This window comes from Cynocephalus volans, chromosome 6 (assembly GCF_027409185.1).
Source record: "Cynocephalus volans isolate mCynVol1 chromosome 6, mCynVol1.pri, whole genome shotgun sequence".
NCBI lineage: Eukaryota > Metazoa > Chordata > Mammalia > Dermoptera > Cynocephalidae > Cynocephalus > Cynocephalus volans.
This window is the reverse complement of record NC_084465.1, coordinates 160,631,833-160,651,228: the sequence shown is the minus strand read 5'-3', so window position 1 is coordinate 160,651,228 and position 19,396 is coordinate 160,631,833. Positions and strand designations below refer to the sequence as shown.

Genomic DNA, 19,396 nt, shown 5'->3' with positions numbered 1-19,396 from the left:
ATCACTCCTGACACTGCCATAGCTCAGGATAATAAAAGCCTCCCCTTTGCCATGAGGGCTCGAAGCAAACTCCATAAAAAGAGTTGCTCCCTTACTGCCCTTAGGCCTCATTCTAGCAGGACTAACAGGAACTTCCGGGGCCATCACAGGTGGCGTGTCAATTCGGCTACAACACAGACTGTCCCAACAGAGAGCTGATATATTACAAACTACGAGGGAAACCCTAAAAATCCTCCAACAGTAGCTAGACTCACTGGCAGCAGTGGTCCTATAGAATAGGAGGGCCTTAGACCTGCTTACTGCTGCAGAAGGCAGCACATCCTTATGCCTTAAAGAAAGATGTTGTTCCTATGTTTACCAGTCTGGCAAGTCCAAGAAAATATCCAAAATATTCTTAAGAAAGTCACAAACCTAAAAACTCCACCAACTGAATGGTCTAAGGGCTCATGGCTGTTACCCATTTTGCTCCCATGCTAGTTCCCTCGGCAATAATCTTCCTCCTGCCATCCGCAGGACCTGTCCTTCTACAGCAGTCTCTCGCACAACCAGCTAGTGACTCGTGAGTGGGTCACTGAAATCCTGACGATGAGACGCCCGTTACCATCTCCTCCAGCCTCAAGGACCACGACAAGGAAAACCCCCACATCATTAGCCCCTCGTCGCCCCCTTTTCGTCAGCGTGAATAAGTTATAGAAGACGGAGCTTCATCCACATAACTGGTCTGGGGGTCTCCCTAATAACAGTAACTCAACATCCTTTTCCTTTTTTCTTTTACCAAACACAAAAGGGAGGAACATTGGGTCTCACTGTTCTCATGGCTTAGCCTCACTGCAGCCATGCTGAGCAGCTCCCCACCTTCCCTCGCCCTTTTCTTTTCTTCTCTGGGAGCTGAGCTTCCTCTCCTGGGAAGGGGTAAACGTTACCGTTATCATCAAAGGAACGTGAGTATGATGTGGGGGGATGTGTGATGTGTGTGGGATGTGTGGTGTGTAGTATGTGTGGTGTGTGTCGTGTAGTGCGTGAGTTGTGTGTGGTGTGTGATGGTGTGTGGCATGAGGGGTGTGTGTGGTGTGCATGGTGTGTGGTATATGTGGTGTGTGTGGTGTGGGGGGGGGTATGTGGTGTGTGTAGGGTGTGGTGTGATGTGTGTGGCCTGTGCTGTATGTAGCGTGTGTGGTGTGTGCTGTGTGGTGTGTGTGTGTGGTGTGGTGTGTTTGTGGTATGTAGTGTGTGGTGCATGTGTTCCCTACAGGCTGCCCCTCACCAACACACGGCACTCAGCTTTTGCAGCGTGCAGGCTGCTGACTCTTCCTGGGGTCTGTGTGGTCTGAAGAAGCCAAAAGCCAGGCCTCACCCGGGACAACAGAAGGAGCCCAGTACGGCTGGGGCTGTGGCTTAGGGAGCAGACTGGATTTGATAAAAGATGCCATAACTACGGGCTCAGGGTATTGATTTCAACAAATTTGGTAGGCAAGCTACGTCGCAGAGCCACGCTTCTCAGACTGAGTGCAACCCAGCCCCTAACCTTGATGGTTGTGGGTCTAGGTGGGCAAGGCTGCATTTCTCACATCCCTGCCCCACGCCCAATGTTGCTGCTGCCAGCCCAGAACCACACTGCGGGTGCCAAGGTTGTGAAGGTGAAAATCAATGCACACTCACATAGAAAAAAAGGTGGTGGCTTCAGTGTGCCAAAACATCCATGGTGCTTTCTCTCTGGATGACAGGACTTTTTTCCTGTTTTTCCACAGTGAGCGAGTATTGCTCTGTAATACAGTGAGTGGCACTTGTAGAAATAGCAAGTTCTGGAGTTCTCTGAGAAGGTTGGTCTTACTCTGCCTGACTTTAAGAAAAGTTGTTAGGGATACTATAATATTCAAGAAAATGCCTTTGGGTAGCAATACTGTAAATGACCGATCACTGTCCCAGCCCAAGCCACCATGGGGGAGGAAGCTCCACTGGGCTTCCGGACTCTTTGCCACCCACTGCTCCAAGACGGCCTTGTGTGAACACACTATTCCTGGGGCCTAGTAGGTGGGAACAACTTTGCTCCAAGTCCCCAGCTTAGGACACAGCAAACTCGACTGGTTTTGCAGATGAGAACTGGGCTAGAAGTGGGTATCCAGTATGTTCACAATTCCAATGGAGCAGATCAGAATGATGTTGGAAAGGAAGGAGAATGGCTGCCCACGTGGCTGCCCAGCCAGGGCGCAGGTGGCGGCGTGGGTGAGTTGAACCGCTTTCTTCTTACTGTTAGCAAAATCATACGTTGGTTTTTTTGTTTACGTGGATGGATTACCAACTTCTAGGAAATGTTGAGGTTTGATCTTGGTGATGTGAATGTATAGCTGTGAAAATTTCATTTCTTTTTAGGATATTACAATGCTATCAAAAATAAGTGTAAGAAAAGAAAAAAAAAAAAATTCCAAAAACACACAGTTAAAAACTACCACCTCTGACAAAACAAATGGCATAAGGATGGTATTTGCCAAGGGACTCATTTTCCTCCTACTGGCACCTGCTTTGGAATGAGAAAGAAGGAAATCAGAGCTGCTCAGGGTGGAAATAAATTCATTTATTAAAGCACAGTCTGCCAACTTTAAATATAGGTGTGAAAGCATAACATTAACATAGATAGGTCACCAGAAAATAGATCAATAAATATATCATTTTACCTGAAGAGACTGTACAAATAAATGTTTTGCATAGATTTCCAACAGCTCAGTATAAATATATGAGGGTCCTTCCTGAAGCGCAGGTGGACAAGGTTATGCAAAGAATAATAAAAATGGCTACAAACAAGGCTGCAGAGTCAAAACGAGAGCACGTGTTTTCCTGAGCAACATTCACTCTCTGCTGCAGCTTAGTGCTTCTGCTCTGAAGGAAAATGAAATCACTCCAGCAAACACGCTCCCTTTTTCTCCCTGAGTGTTTGTGCCATAGGAGAAGCTCCTGTCCTGGAGCTCCAAGATCCCTCCCAATTCAACCAGAGAAATTCTGGAAAACCTCGGCCGCCTCCGCCCAGGTCTGGAAGCAGGCCAGGCCCCGCTCCCGGATCTGCTTGCATCCTCTGTGGGTGATGACCTCCCCGTTCTGTTTCACAATCACAAGCTTGGGGGTGGCCGTGATGTTGTACCTCTTCTTCAGTTCGCTGTGGGAGAGAAGAGGGGGATCAGAGGGTCAGCACTTCCGCACACACACCTGCAGGGAAGGGGCTCCTGGTACTGGCTGATAGTACAGCCCACGCCAAGGAAACCACCCAAGCTTTGACCCAGCCCGCTGCCCAGCTCCCTCCTGTTAAGAGGTGAGTTCCTTTCCTCCTCGTTAGTATAGTTTCTAAGCCAGTCCTGTCCCAGAGAACTGTCTGAGATAAAGGGACTGTTCTGTATCTGTGCTACCCAGTGCCATAGCTACCAACCACATACAGCCATGGAGCCCTCAACACGTGGCTAGTGTGCCTGAGGAACTGAATTTCTCATTTTTACCAACTTTTAATTTAAATTTAAGTAGCCACATGTGGCCGATGGCTACTGTATTGGACAGTGCAGTTCTAAACCCACAAATAAACCCGATTATTTTTTATCCTTCTCCACATCTCAAGAGGTTGAAAAATATCAGGCATATAGAACAGTAATATTCAAAATTCCATGAGTTCTAAATAAAGCCAAAGCTTTATTAGACTCTCCTCCCTACAGATTCAATGATGCACTGATTAACATTATTACGGATGGAACATTTCTTAGTTACATTTTTCCACCATTTCTAACCCCGTGATTGGCCTCTTTACAAAACTATTCGTATTCATTTAGGGAAAGAAGCATCTGCCTTCTTAGTTTTGCAACTCTCCCCACAACCTTCACCGGGATTACCTCCCTCAAGACAGGGCAGCTGAGTGGAAACCTCTTTGCTGTATACCACCGCCAGGTTGCAAGGGCCTCTCGCTAACAGTGATCTGATTGCCTCGATCTGTCGCCCTCAGGACTGTGAGCCTAAGTGGAAGGAAGAAGGCACTTGAGACCCTCCTATTACCAAATCTGCCCCTTCACCTGTCCACTTGGTCTTCCTACTGCTTTCTGGCACCCAGGTCAAAGACAAACCTTCCCTCAAGCAGGGAAAAATACTTAGTCCCCTACACTCAGAAAAGAAGGAATACTGTTTTTAAACATCTATGAAGCAGTGACAAAACCGATCATGTTCCCGGTCACAAAAGGAGTCACTAAATTTCAAATGATCAGTAGTGTACAGCTCTCTTAATCAGACCATAATGTAATGAAATTGGAAACCAATAAGAAATCATTTTTAAGAATAAATTTAAAAATGTAATAACTACATGTTATATGTGTAACAGCGATGCAGATTATGAAAACACCCACAGTACTTTCCCTCTGGATAACGGGATTTTTTCCCACGGCAGTGGGCATGAAAGTGTGGCAGGGGAGATGTCCCTCTCTACTGTTTTATGATCCTGCACAACACCTGAAATTGGAAATGCCTAAGAAATTAGCTTTTCCCAAAAGCAAAACCAAAAACATGAAGAAATGGGAAACAACCCAAACAGCTCTTTGCATAAAGACTGTAGCAAAATGACCCGCAGCCCAATATAACTCTTTGGCAGTTTTAGCAAACCGGTTATTTCAGCGCCTGCACTTTAGGCAGTGAGATAGGGCAGGACAGTGGGAATGAAAGAAGTGTTTTCCAAGCTAGCCGCAGTAACGCCATTCCGCAAGGCCAAGAAATTCATAAAGGGGTGTGCGAGGTAGACTGATTTAGCTTATGCCATTTTTACTGTTTGAAAAGTGTTCTTGTTTAAAAGCCCCCCAACACCTGTGGTGAAAATTGAAGGTTAAAAATTGTGCTGTACTTAGAAAAATTTTAAGTTCTGCCTGCCTTTGCTGTTTCCCACCTATGCTGTCTCTGACTGATAACACCAAGAGCTGTATCTGGATGTATCTAGACAACCTAAGGAAGAAACCGCCCTGTGAAAGTTTTTGCTGTCCCTAAGTGATTAACTCGCTTCTTTCAGCTTCTGTTATCAGCTTGCACTAGGCCTCCCAGAGCAGTTTCCAGGGCGCCCTTCAACTGTTTCAAGAACTCCCACATGACCCGCGCTTTTTGCTATCCCACCCCTGGCCTTGTTTAAACCGACCAATTACCTTGCTTCTCGCTTCTGTACCCGCGCTTTTTTCTATAAAACAAGCTCAAAAACTCTACTCGGCGCGCCAGTCTACCGAGAGACTGAGTCGCCCGGGTACCCGTGTGTTCAATAAAACCTCTTGCTAATTGCATCCGGAGCCGTGGTCTCGTTGTTCCTTGGGAGGGTCTCTCCTGACTGATTGATTGCCCAAATCAGGCGTCTCTCATTTGGGGGCTCGTCCGGGATCAGACCCCCACCCAGGGACCACCGACCCACCAACGGGAGGTAAGCTGGCCAGCGATCGCTCCGTGTCTCGTTTCTGTGTCTGACTCCGTAACTCTGACTGTCCCTCTGAGTGCGCGCATTTTGGTTTCAGTTTGTTCCGGGCTGATCGCTCTGTGAGCGACGTGTGAGTAGCGAACAGACGTGTTCGGGGGCTCACCGCCCGGTAATCCTGGGAGACGTCCCAGGATCAGGGGAGGACCAGGGACGCCTGGTGGACCCCTCAGGAGAGGATCATTATGTTCTGATCCCACTGCCGCGTCTAGAGAGGCGCGCTCTGCCATCTGACTCCTTCTTTTGTCTCTACGCTACTCGATCTCGCCGCCGTTTCTGGTTTCTTTTTGTTTTGTTCCTGATAGGCCTCTGTGTCGTGGTCCCTCTCTTCGAAATGGGACAAAATAACTCTACCCCTCTCTCCCTCACTCTAGATCACTGGAGGGACGTGAGAGCAAGGGCTCACAATCTGTCCGTGGAAATCAGAAAGGGAAAATGGCGGACCTTTTGTTCCTCCGAGTGGCCCACGTTCGGTGTCGGGTGGCCGCCGGAAGGAACTTTTAATGTCTCTGTCATTTCCGCAGTTAAAAGGATTGTCTTTCAGGAAATCGGGGGACACCCGGACCAAGTTCCATATATCGTGGTGTGGCAAGACCTCGCCCAGAGTCCCCCACCATGGATGCCGCCCTCTGTCAAGGTCGCTGTCGTCTCCAGTCCAGAGAGGCCATCCGCTCCTCCCCGACCCCCCATCTACCCGGCAACCGACGACTCGCTCCTTCTCTCTGAGCCCCCGCCCTATCCGGCAGCCCTGCCACCTCCTCTGGCCCCTCAGGCGGTCGGATCGGCGCCGGTCCAGGCGCCCGATATTTCCGATCCTGAGGGACCAGCCGCGGGGACCAGGAGTCGCCGTGCCCGCAGTCCGGCAGACGACTCGGGTCCTGACTCCACTGTGATTTTACCCCTCCGAGCCATAGGACCCCCAGCCGAGCCCAACGGCCTAGTCCCTCTGCAATATTGGCCTTTCTCTTCAGCAGATCTTTATAATTGGAAATCTAATCATCCTTCTTTTTCTGAAAATCCAGCAGGACTCACGGGGCTCCTTGAGTCTCTTATGTTTTCTCATCAGCCCACCTGGGACGATTGCCAACAGCTCCTACAGATTCTCTTCACCACGGAGGAACGAGAAAGGATTCTCCTTGAGGCCCGCAAGAATGTCCTGGGGGACAACGGGGCCCCTACTCAACTCGACAACCTCATTAATGAGGCCTTCCCCCTCAATCGACCTCAGTGGGACTACAACACAGCCGCAGGTAGGGAGCGTCTCCTGGTCTACCGCCGGACTCTAGTGGCAGGTCTCAAAGGGGCAGCTCGGCGCCCCACCAATTTGGCTAAGGTAAGAGAGGTCTTACAAGGACCGGCAGAACCCCCTTCGGTTTTCTTAGAACGCCTAATGGAGGCCTATAGGAGATACACTCCGTTTGAGCCCTCTTCTGAGGGGCAGCAGGCTGCAGTTACCATGGCCTTCATCGGACAGTCAGCCCCAGATATTAGAAAAAAGTTACAGAGGCTAGAGGGGCTCCAAGATTATTCCTTGCAAGATTTAGTGAGGGAGGCAGAAAAGGTGTACCACAAAAGGGAGACAGAAGAAGAAAGAGAAGAAAGAGAAAAAAAAGAGGCAGAAGAGAGAGAAAGGCGGCGCGATAAGCGCCAAGAGAAAAACTTGACTAGGATTTTGGCCGCAGTGGTAAGTGAAAAAGGTTCTAGAGATAGGCAGACAGGGAATCTGAGCAACCAGGCAAGAAAGACACCTAGGGATAAAAGATCTCCTCTGGACAAAGACCAGTGCGCCTACTGTAAAGAAAAGGGTCACTGGGCAAGAGAATGTCCCCGAAAGAAAAACGTCAGAGAAGCCAAAGTTCTGTCCCTAGATGACTAGGGGAGTCAAGGTTCGGACCCCCTCCCCGAACCCAGGCTAACACTGACTGTGGAGGGGACTCCCATTGAGTTCCTGGTCGATACCGGGGCTGAACATTCAGTTTTGACCCAACCCCTGGGAAGGGTAGGGTCCAGACGGACAGTCGTACAAGGAGCAACAGGGAGCAAAGTCTACCCCTGGACCACAAAGAGACTTTTAAAAGCTGGACATAAACAGGTGACCCACTCCTTTCTGGTCATACCCGAGTGCCCCGCCCCTTTGTTGGGTAGGGACCTCTTAACCAAACTAAAGGCCCAGATCCAGTTTTCTGCTGAGGGCCCACAAGTAACATGGGAAGACCGCCCTACACTGTGCCTGACCCTGAACCTAGAAGAAGAATACCGGCTACATGAAAAGCCAGGTCCCTCCTCTATCGACCCATCTTGGCTCCAACTTTTTCCCACTGTATGGGCAGAGAGGGCAGGCATGGGACTGGCCAATCAAGTCCCACCAGTGGTAGTGGAACTAAGATCAGGTGCCTCACCGGTGGCTGTTCGACAATATCCAATGAGCAAGGAAGCCCGGGAAGGTATCAGACCCCACATCCAGAGGTTCTTAGACCTAGGGGTCTTGGTGCCCTGTCAATCGCCCTGGAATACCCCTCTACTACCTGTAAAAAAGCCAGGGACCAATGACTATCGGCCAGTCCAAGACCTGAGAGAAATTAATAAAAGGGTACAGGATATTCATCCCACCGTCCCAAACCCTTACAGCCTTCTGAGTTCCCTTCCGCCCAGCCACACTTGGTATTCAGTCTTAGATCTCAAGGATGCCTTTTTCTGCCTCAAGCTACACCCCAGCAGCCAGCCGCTGTTCGCGTTCGAGTGGAAAGACCCAGAAAAAGGTAACACAGGTCAGTTGACCTGGACACGGCTGCCCCAAGGGTTCAAGAACTCTCCCACTCTCTTCGACGAGGCCCTCCACCGAGATTTGGCCCCCTTTAGGGCCCTCAACCCTCAGGTAGTGCTACTCCAATATGTAGACGACCTCTTGGTGGCAGCCCCCACATATAAAGACTGCAAAGAAGGGACACAGAAGCTCCTACAGGAATTGAGTGAATTAGGGTACCGGGTATCGGCTAAAAAGGCCCAGCTCTGCCAAAGAGAGGTCACCTATCTGGGGTACCTACTCAAGGGGGGAAAAAGATGGCTGACCCCGGCCCGAAAGGCTACTGTTATGAAGATCCCCGCTCCCACGACCCCCAGACAGGTCCGTGAATTTCTGGGCACTGCAGGATTCTGCAGGCTCTGGATCCCTGGGTTTGCTTCCCTAGCCGCACCCCTGTATCCCTTAACAAAGGAAAGCATCCCTTTTACCTGGACTGAGGAACATCAGAAAGCTTTTGACCACATAAAAAAAGCCTTGCTGTCAGCCCCCGCTTTGGCCCTCCCCGACCTCACCAAACCATTTACTCTATACGTAGATGAGAGGGCCGGTGTGGCCCGGGGAGTGCTTACTCAGACTTTAGGACCCTGGCGGCGGCCAGTAGCTTACCTATCAAAAAAATTGGATCCGGTGGCTAGCGGGTGGCCAACCTGCCTGAAAGCGGTTGCAGCCGTGGCACTCCTTCTCAAGGACGCTGATAAGTTAACCTTGGGACAGAATGTGACTGTGATTGCTTCCCATAGCCTCGAAAGCATTGTGCGGCAGCCCCCCGACCGGTGGATGACCAATGCCAGGATGACTCATTACCAGAGCCTGCTGCTAAATGAAAGGATATCGTTTGCACCCCCTGCCGTCCTGAACCCAGCTACCCTCCTACCAGTCGAGTCGGAAGCCACCCCAGTACACAGGTGCTCAGAGATCCTCGCCGAAGAAACTGGAACTCGACGAGACCTGAAGGACCAGCCATTGCCCGGGGTGCCAGCCTGGTATACGGACGGTAGCAGTTTCATCGCGGAGGGTAAACGGAGAGCAGGGGCCGCCATCGTAGATGGCAAGCGGACGGTGTGGACAAGCAGCCTGCCAGAAGGTACGTCAGCCCAGAAGGCCGAACTAGTGGCTTTGACGCAGGCATTACGCCTGGCCGAAGGAAAAAACATCAACATCTACACCGACAGCAGGTATGCTTTTGCCACTGCTCACATTCATGGGGCAATATATAAACAGAGGGGGTTGCTCACTTCTGCGGGAAAAGACATTAAAAACAAGGAAGAAATTTTGGCCCTGCTAGAGGCCATTCACCTCCCTAAGCGGGTCGCCATTATCCACTGCCCCGGCCACCAGAGGGGGAATGACCCTGTGGCCACCGGGAACCGGAGGGCCGACGAGGCTGCAAAACAAGCCGCCCTGTCGACCAGAGTGCTGGCAGAAACTACAAAACCTCAAGAGCTAATCGAACCCGCCCAGGTTAAGGCCGAGCCAAGAGAGCTCACCCCTGACCGGGGGAAAGAATTTATTCAGCGGTTGCATCAGTTGACACACTTAGGACCAGAAAAGCTTCTCCAATTAGTAAACCGCACCAGCCTCCTCATCCCGAACCTCCAGTCTGTAGTTCGCGAGGTCACCAGTCGGTGTCAGGCTTGTGTCATGACTAATGCGGTCCCAACCTACCGAGAGATCGGAAAGAGACAACGAGGAGATCGACCCGGCGTGTACTGGGAGGTAGACTTCACAGAGGTAAAGCCTGGCCGGTATGGAAACAGGTATCTGCTGGTATTCATAGACACTTTTTCCGGATGGGTAGAAGCTTTTCCTACCAAAACTGAAACGGCCCTGGCCGTCTGCAAAAAGATATTAGAGGAAATTCTACCCCGCTTCGGGATCCCTAAGGTACTCGGGTCAGACAATGGCCCAGCCTTTGTTGCTCAGATAAGTCAGGGACTGGCCACTCAACTGGGGATAAATTGGAAGTTACACTGTGCGTATAGACCCCAGAGCTCAGGTCAGGTAGAAAGAATGAACAGGACAATCAAAGAGACCTTAACCAAATTAGCCTTAGAGACCGGTGGAAAAGACTGGGTGGCCCTCCTTCCCTTAGCGCTGCTCAGAGCCAGGAATACCCCTGGCCAGTTTGGTCTAACTCCTTATGAAATTCTCTATGGGGGACCGCCCCCCATACTCGAGTCTGGAGGGACATTGGGTCCCAATGATAATTTTCTCCCTGTCTTATTTACTCATTTAAAGGCTTTAGAAGTTGTGAGGACCCAGATCTGGGACCAGATCAAGGAGGTGTACAAGCCCGGTACCGTGACAATCCCCCACCCGTTCCAGGTCGGAGACCGAGTGCTTGTCAGACGCCACCGACCCAGCAGCCTTGAGCCTCGGTGGAAAGGCCCGTACCTGGTGTTGCTGACCACTCCGACCGCAGTAAAAGTCGACGGTATTGCTGCCTGGGTCCATGCTTCTCACCTCAAGCCTGCACCACCCTCGGCACCAGATGAGTCTTGGGAGCTGGAAAAGACTGATCATCCTCTTAAGCTGCGTTTTCGGCGGCGGCAGAACGAGTTGGAATGAAAACCCTCACCAGCCTGTGACCCTCACCTGGCAGGTACTGTCCCAAACTGGGAACGTTGTCTGGAAGACAGAGAAAGTCCAGCCCCCTTGGACTTGGTGGCCCATTCTTACACCTGATGTATGTGCCCTGGCGGCCGGTCTTGAGTCCTGGGATATCCCAGAAACCGATGTATCAACCTCTAAGAGAGTCAGACCCCCTGACTCAAACTATGAGAACGCTTATAGACAGATCACCTGGGGAGCCATAGGATGCAGCTACCCTAAGGCTAGGACCAGAATGGCAAGTTCCACCTTCTACGTGTGTCCCCGGGATGGCCGGTCCCTTTCAGAAGCTAGAAGGTGTGGAGGGCTAGAATCCCTGTATTGTAAAGAATGGGGTTGTGAAACCACGGGGACTGTTTATTGGCAACCTACGTCCTCCTGGGACCTCATAACTGTAAAATGGAATGGCACAGAGCGATCATGGGGTGCCCTACTGGCAACCTGTGAAAAAACCGGCTGGTGTAACCCCCTTAAAATAAATTTCACAGAACAAGGACGGCAATCCAAAGAGTGGATAATAGGAAAAACCTGGGGATTGGGATTCTATGTGTCTGGATATCCAGGCGTACAGTTGACCATTCGGTTAGAGATCACCAGCAAGCCAGCTGAGACAGTGGGCCCCAACTCCGTCCTTGCGAAACAAGGACCCCCTAACAAAAACCCCCCTTCCCCAACGAGGGAAGCGCCGCCCATCTCTCAACCCTCGGCGGCTCCTAGCCAAGTCCCCACGGTACTGGAGGAAAGTGTTGTCCTGAACACTCTGTCTCCAACCACGGGCGACAGACTCTTTGGCCTTGTGAGGGGGGCCTTCCTAGCCTTAAATGCTACCGACCCAGACGCCACGAAGTCTTGCTGGCTCTGTTTGGCCTTGGGTCCCCCTTATTATGAAGGAGTTGCCTCCTTAGGAGGGGCCTTCACTTATACCTCCAACTATACCCAGTGCCGCTGGGGGAGCCAAGGAAAGCTTACCCTCACTGAGGTCTCAGGACACGGGTCGTGCATAGGAAAGGTGCCCTCTACCCATCAGCATCTTTGCAATCAGACCCTACCCATCAACTCCTCCACGAACCATCAGTACCTGCTCCCCACCAACCATAGCTGGTGGGCCTGCAGCACCGGCCTCACCCCCTGCCTCTCCACCTCAGTTTTTAATCAGTCTAAAGATTTCTGTATCCTGATCCAGCTGGTCCCTCGCATCTATTACCATTCTGAAGAAACTTTGTTGCAGGCCTATGATGATCCTCACCCCAGGGTTAAAAGAGAGCCTGTCTCACTTACCCTAGCTGTTCTTCTGGGGTTGGGGGTCGCAGCAGGTATAGGTACTGGCGCATCCGCCCTAGTTAAAGGGCCCATAGACCTCCAACAAGGCCTAACCAGCCTCCAGACCGCCATGGATACTGACCTCCGGGTCCTCCAGGACTCAATCAGCAAGCTGGAGGACTCGCTGACTTCCCTATCGGAGGTAGTACTCCAAAATAGAAGAGGCCTTGACCTACTGTTTCTAAAAGAAGGAGGCCTCTGCGCGGCCCTAAAAGAAGAGTGCTGTTTTTATGTAGACCACTCAGGTGTGGTGCGAGACTCCATGAGAAAACTCAAGGAGAGATTAGATAAAAGACAGTTGGAGCGCCAGAAAAACCAAAACTGGTATAAAGGGTGGTTCAATAGCTCCCCTTGGTTCACTACCCTCCTATCAACCATCGCCGGGCCCCTATTGCTTCTCCTTCTGTTGTTCACCCTCGGGCCCTGCATCATCAATAGGTTAGTCCAGTTCATCAATGACAGGGTAAGTGCAGTAAAAATTCTGGTCCTTAGACAAAAATATCAGACCCTAGACAACGAAGACAACCTCTAAATTCGCTCTAAGATTAGAGCTTCCCACAAGAAAAATGGGGGAATGAAAGAAGTGTTTTCCAAGCTAGCCGCAGTAACGCCATTCCGCAAGGCCAAGAAATTCATAAAGGGGTGTGCGAGGTAGACTGATTTAGCTTATGCCATTTTTACTGTTTGAAAAGTGTTCTTGTTTAAAAGCCCCCCAACACCTGTGGTGAAAATTGAAGGTTAAAAATTGTGCTGTACTTAGAAAAATTTTAAGTTCTGCCTGCCTTTGCTGTTTCCCACCTATGCTGTCTCTGACTGATAACACCAAGAGCTGTATCTGGATGTATCTAGACAACCTAAGGAAGAAACCGCCCTGTGAAAGTTTTTGCTGTCCCTAAGTGATTAACTCGCTTCTTTCAGCTTCTGTTATCAGCTTGCACTAGGCCTCCCAGAGCAGTTTCCAGGGCGCCCTTCAACTGTTTCAAGAACTCCCACATGACCCGCGCTTTTTGCTATCCCACCCCTGGCCTTGTTTAAACCGACCAATTACCTTGCTTCTCGCTTCTGTACCCGCGCTTTTTTCTATAAAACAAGCTCAAAAACTCTACTCGGCGCGCCAGTCTACCGAGAGACTGAGTCGCCCGGGTACCCGTGTGTTCAATAAAACCTCTTGCTAATTGCATCCGGAGCCGTGGTCTCGTTGTTCCTTGGGAGGGTCTCTCCTGACTGATTGATTGCCCAAATCAGGCGTCTCTCAGGAAGGGGCAGGACAGCACCCATCACCTTTCAGAAAGGCAAGCAGATGATCTGGCTGGGGCAGGCCCAGTGGGGCTCTGTCAACCCCAAGGCCATGGGTAGTCCCTGGAGGGTGTTTGGTGGGTAGTAAGGGGATCAGGATGCCTACAGCAGCAGCATCACACCCACAGGCTCCTGAGCCCACCCAGGTCTGACTCAGCAACTGCATTCTTGACAGGTTCGCAGGTGATACTGGTCCACAGGCCATCCTTGGAGCAGCACCATCTGGAGCAACACGGGGTCCCCAGACCAGCGGCATCAGAATCACATGGCAACTGGTGAGAAATGCAGTCTCCCCACCTCTGACCCTGGGTGGAACCTGGTGGTTCGTGCTTGCTCAGGTTTGCCAGCCCTGCTGGAGCCTCTCAGAGCTTTCTGCATCCCCTCCACTGACTAGGAGGAGGGAGGGGAGGGCAGGCGGACAGGGGAGGCTGAGAACAGTGCCCTCCACAGCACGGGTAGGAGGCCTGTGGTCTGCTACTCAGCATCCATGACCCCTCTTTGGGAATCATACCTCCATGTTCTGGCGCAGACTGGTTGTGTGACTTGGGCAGGCTAGTTAACCCTCCTGTACCTCAGATTCCTCATCTGAACCTCAGAAATAACAGAACCCACCTCCTGGGGGTGTTTTGAGAATTAAGTAATTAATCCTTAGCAAGGGATGGGGCTTGGCACATAACAAGTACTCGGTAAACACTGGCTGTTCATATTGGGTAGAAGGGATCCACCTCCAATTCCAGCAGGGCTGACTGCCCGGTGAGCACATCCCTGGGCCCTTGGCTACACTAACTAGTACAAGAACGGGTAGCTAATATACTCAGAACCAGTGAGGCTCTGCAGAACACTTGCCTGGGTTCTAGAAAAGAGGAAGGTGTGAGGATGTGCAGTCTGAGACACAGCAGGCATTCTGTCATCATAAAGAGACTGGATACGCTAGGCAGCCACTCTCTGCACAAAGCAGATATGGCAGAAGGAAAGGCACGAAACTGCATGCTTCGTGGCTCCAGCCTCCTGTGAGACCAGCTCCTGACTGCTGGGTGTTTCATGTAAGCCATTCTGGAACATTTATTGTTTAAGCTCTCTGACTTGCCATTGTTGCTGTTGTTTCAATCACTTGCAAAATTAAATCAAGGTCTCACACAGCTGAGGAATGTGAGGTAAGCTGCGCTTTGAGGAACTCTAAGAAGGAGGTCATTTAAATGATGTGGTCATTTAGTTGTTCCAGCTTATCTTCAAAGAGACATCCAATACCAGCCCTCACATCTCCACCCTGGCAGCCTCTGGGGAGAAATGTAACCTTGGAATCTCACAGGAGAGGCAAACAACCAGCCTCCTCGCCTGAAGCCATCTCAATCCCCTCTGGGCGCTGAACTGTGTCCAAAGAGAATAGAAGGCGCTTTGGAAGTCACGGTAACTCAGGAATACTTTAACCATTTCAGGAAAATCCAAGAGCCCAGTTCTTCCTTGTCCTCAGGACTGTTGCAGCCTTAGTCTCTGCCCTCACCTACCCCAGCTATGTTCCTGGCATACCCATGCTTCTGGGTTGCCATGGAAACTTCTGGCTCATCTCTTTCCACTCCAGCCAGCAGCAGACTGTTGCCAAGCAGATCTCTCTGTGGCTTTTGCTCACTTGGCCCAACCACCCATCCAACCTGAGCCTTGTGGGTGCCAAGAACTGTCCAGCTCTATCCTGTTGGCAACAGGAACTCAGCAAAACCCTGGAGAGGTGGAGCAAGCGGTGGCCAGACCAGATCTGTCTTTGAACCAAGAGTTAATAAGATGATGACACTGAGGCCTAAGCGATCAGTTAGGGGATTATTCTAACAATCCAGTGCCCAAATGAAGGAAGTAGCAATGAGCAGAAAGAGAAGGATCTGGGAGCCACAGAATTAGTGGATTCAGTGGATGAGTCGAGTCCAGAGGCCCCGGGAGGGAAGCAGCTAGAACCCAGGGCTGGAGGGAGGCAGGCAGTGGAAAGACAGAGTCAGGCATGAGCACTGACTCTTCCCCACTGAGCCCAAAGCTTTCCCCAAGCCCTTCTCAACACAAGAAATGAAGTCCTGGCCAGTTTTCTTTCCATCAAATTTAATTGTTGGTCTGAAGTCGAGGTATTCCAGCACCGGCCTTGGCCAGGGAGTCAGCAGTCAGATCTTGAGCAGGCAGGAGGAGGGACGGGCCCCCTCCAGTCCTCCTCAGGGTCCACAGACATTCCAGAGGCCAAGTAGGGACAAGGTTGTTATGAGACAGTCATTATAAAATCATATAAAATCACTGTAGATCGTGTCTCTTGTAACAGCAGCCTGTGACGGGAATTCATGCTGGTGAATTTAGAACTTGTTACTTCATTCCTGGACAGATAATGAGTTTTGCCCATAAACCCAGTAAAGAAGGGAAGGAAGATGGGACAGAATGAAAGCTCGCCCTGAGGGTCAGCACCTGTCACCGACGCCGTCCCTACATTAAGGCTCCTCTCAGACCACTTGCACCTGGGCAGAGAGAATGGACACCTCCAGCCAAGTGCCCGCATCTCTAGTTTCAGGGTATCAGTAAATAGTTGCCTCTCTGGGCTGAAGGCAGCACTGGGTACTGTGTAGTGTGGGGTGCCCTGGAAAGCCAACATCCAGGCAACTTTGAGGACAAGGTGAGAGCTCCAGGCATCTCCTCCCTGCAGGTGCCTCCAGCCATGCCACGGGTAAACCTAAGGGCGCCACAGAGTGATGTCTTCAGAAGCTACTTTTCCTCTCCTCCCTCAACTCAGGTGGTGCACCAGGAATCTGGCAGATGCCAGGTGACGCACTTAGGCCTCTGCAGGAAGGCAGCAGGGGGTCACATCACTACCCACCTACCACGTGGAGTTCCTGGGCCACACCTCTCAATAGCACCAGCTACACAGCCTGTGTTCTGCACAGGTTAACAACTTCCCAAAATGACTCCCGAATGCTGGGTAAACATTTTAGTTATTCTTGGTGATGGCTATTTCCATTTTGCTCGTGATCTGACCCCACAAATCCAGGCTGGGAGAAGCAGAATTTAGGGCATATCTCCAACAATTCCCACAGAATATCCCACTTCCTAACTTATACATGGCAGCGATGGGGTTAATGAGGTTCAGTCTGGAAAGGACTAGGGACAAACAGCTAAATTCACAAAAAGAAAATCCCCTCTGAGGAGGAAGGCCGAAATGGCCAGAGAGCAGGGCCACCCCATGCCCACAGCTGCTCATCCGCTTCAGCTGGAGTTCAGAGACTCTGGACAGATCATCAGGGGACACAGAAGAGAGTTTTACAGGGCCCCAAAAGTGACACACTTCTGAGCGAGTCTGCGAGTCCATGTGCCACTAGGGACTGAGGCTCACACCCCACCTCCTCCGAGAGGAAGTGAGCCAGGGCAGAAAGACAGCCCAGAGCTAGGAGAGCTGGACTCTGCCTCAGCGATAGCTGTGATACAGGGCAATAGACCAGAGTGCTGGCACACAGCCAGTGACAACAGCCCTTTCATGTCTCAGGCCAGCCTGACAGCAACCACTGGATGTATCACTATGTTGAGCAATAAAATCACTTGCCTCGGCACCCCAGGGTAAATCCCAGAGCTGGGCTCCAGCCTAATGACTACCACTGTTACTGTCTGACTTTCAAAACAAAGTGTGTTCTCTCAAAAGCCACGTATAACTAGAGTGCTAAGCAAGTCAAATCGTATTTTAAAGCACACCACTCAAAGTGATTCTATAACAGATCCTCTGCAAAGTAAATCAACCGTCACTTGGATTTAGTAGCAATAAGACTTTCATCACCCTGGTGTGAGGGGGGCCTCCAGGCAGCAGGTCACCCACGTCAAAGGCAGAGCGTTCCTGCCTGGACCTCCCCTCTCATCACTCAGAATCACCAAAAAGCATGTGTTTGGCCAAATAATCAGACTTCTTCCACTTAATTAGTCTTCTATAGAATTTTCCAAAATTAGCTTCCATTTTTCATTTTTCAGAAGAAATGTCATCTCAAGATAATTAATTTGGGGGGTAATGCCACAACTGAATGATAGCTCCCAGAGAAATGTGAGCTCAGGCTCTATAGCAAAACCCAGAAATTCACACTAGCACCTATTAGGAGGGTGGCCAGGAAAACGAGCTTTATCAAGTGTGATTTAAGCCTAAGTTTGGACTCTTACGCCAAAGGAGACCCGGGACGCTGGACAATGCGTAGCCCTGCCATAGTTTCCCCCAAAGCCCCCCCAGTCTTCCCGCTCCCCTCCTGGAGCCCACGACCACAGCGAGTGAAGCACTGAGCTGACCTTCTAGTGCATTCGCAAACTCCAAAATCCAACACAGCTGAGGGTCTAAAGCAAGGGAGGGGGCCAAGGTCCCTTCAAAGAGCACATTTTTGTCACCTCCGACTTCTGCCTGGTTCTTCCTATATTTGTAGTAATGAAATTTACAGTAATAAATTTTACGCCTGTATAGTTACGAAACTCCATCACTGCCAGTTAAAACGAAACCGCAAGGTGGGCCGGCACCAGGGTCCCTCCCAGCACCTTCCCCAGCGCCTGCACTGCGGGTGCCTGTCACCGTTCTGGTGGCCTCCCGGGTCACCCCCGCCTGCCCCAGACACGGGGCGGTGGTCTTCCCCGTGGCTCCCGCCCACTAGCCCGGGGTCTGCAGCATCAGGACCGCTCGGGGCTCCTCAGGATGCAGATCCCCGGAGCCCCGGCCCTGCGGCTGAGTCAGGAATTCCGGGGGCAGCGTCGTGCTCCACGAGCCCCGCTGGGGGTTCTGACGCTCCGGGTTTGCGAACCTAGTCTGAGCCCTCCGCGTTCTTGAAGGGAAGTCGAAGCAGGCTGAGGTGGCCCGAGCCGAGCCCCGGCCCGGAGGCGGGGGTGTGCGGGCGTCTGAAGGCGCCGCAGGTACAGGCGGGAGGCAGGACGCGGGAGACGCGCCGGCCCCGGCCCCGGCGCCCACTCACCGGCGGTGGCGGTCGTGGAAGGGCAGCGCCGGCCAGGCGCCGTGCAGCTCGCGCATGAAGTCCCGCATCTCCTGCGCGCTGTCGTCCGCCGACACGAAGACCACCTCGAAGGGCGCCGGCCGCCGCGCCTCGCCCACCAGCGCGCGGTGGAAGTCGCGGAGCAGCGGCGTGAAGTCGCGGCTGGACGCGCACCGCCCGGCCGCGAAGTACAGCGCCACCACCTTGTTCTGCAGCGCCGCCTCGGCCTCCACCGCCGCGCCCTCGCGGGTCACCAGGCGCCGCCCGCCCAGCACGTCCACCATGGCGCGGGCGCGACGATGGTCCCCTGCGGGCGGACGACGCTCGCGGCCGGGCGGGGACGAGCCCTGGGGACCCGCCACAGTTGCGTCCAGGCCTGGGTCCTCGCCGGGACCTTGGTCCGGCCTAGCCTCTGGCTGGGCCAGGGGCGTCCGCCCTGGGGTAGGGACACTCACGGAAGGCAGCGACCGCGCTGCGAGTGCCTGCGGGAACCCGGGGCGCTCACTCCAGCGCCGCCTCCGCCTCCCGCGCCCTCCCTTCCCCAGCGCAGCTCTTTCCCGCTCGGCCGCGCCCTGCCCTTCTCCCGCTGCAGGTCTGCGCCCCGCCCCTCCCCGCCCAGCCCCGCCCCTCCCCAGCCACGCCCCCAGCCCCTCCCACTGACGCGCTCTTCCAGGCCCTGCGCTGCTTTTGTCTCCGCAGGCGCAGTGCACTGGGTCCCTGCCGTGGAGCTCTCACCCGGGAAGGATGAAGCGAGGAGGGGAAGCGTCCTTAGGCCTGGAAAGGGCCCGGGCGGGGCGGTACGCAACCCGGGCTCGGTCCATTCCACGTGTTTGCCGACACCGCGTCCCGGCCGTGGGGAACGGGCGTTCAGAGAAAGACTCGCCTGCACTTCCTGTTTCTCATGCCTTCAGCTCACAGTAATAAACATACCTG

The 19,396-nt window shown here is 52.4% G+C and overlaps 1 protein-coding gene across 1 annotated transcript; it reads right to left on the bottom strand.

The window, feature by feature from the left end:
- Window positions 1–2,590: 2,590 nt before the first annotated feature.
- On the bottom strand, window positions 2,591–19,010 carry NXNL2 (nucleoredoxin like 2). The gene is made up of 2 exons (XM_063099949.1): window positions 18,446–19,010; window positions 2,591–3,148 (listed from the first exon to the last, which is right to left on the bottom strand). Exons 1-2 carry the CDS (start codon window positions 18,745–18,747, stop codon window positions 2,980–2,982), a joined length of 471 nt encoding a protein of 156 aa, XP_062956019.1. The 5' UTR covers window positions 18,748–19,010; the 3' UTR covers window positions 2,591–2,979.
- Window positions 19,011–19,396: the final 386 nt, after the last annotated feature.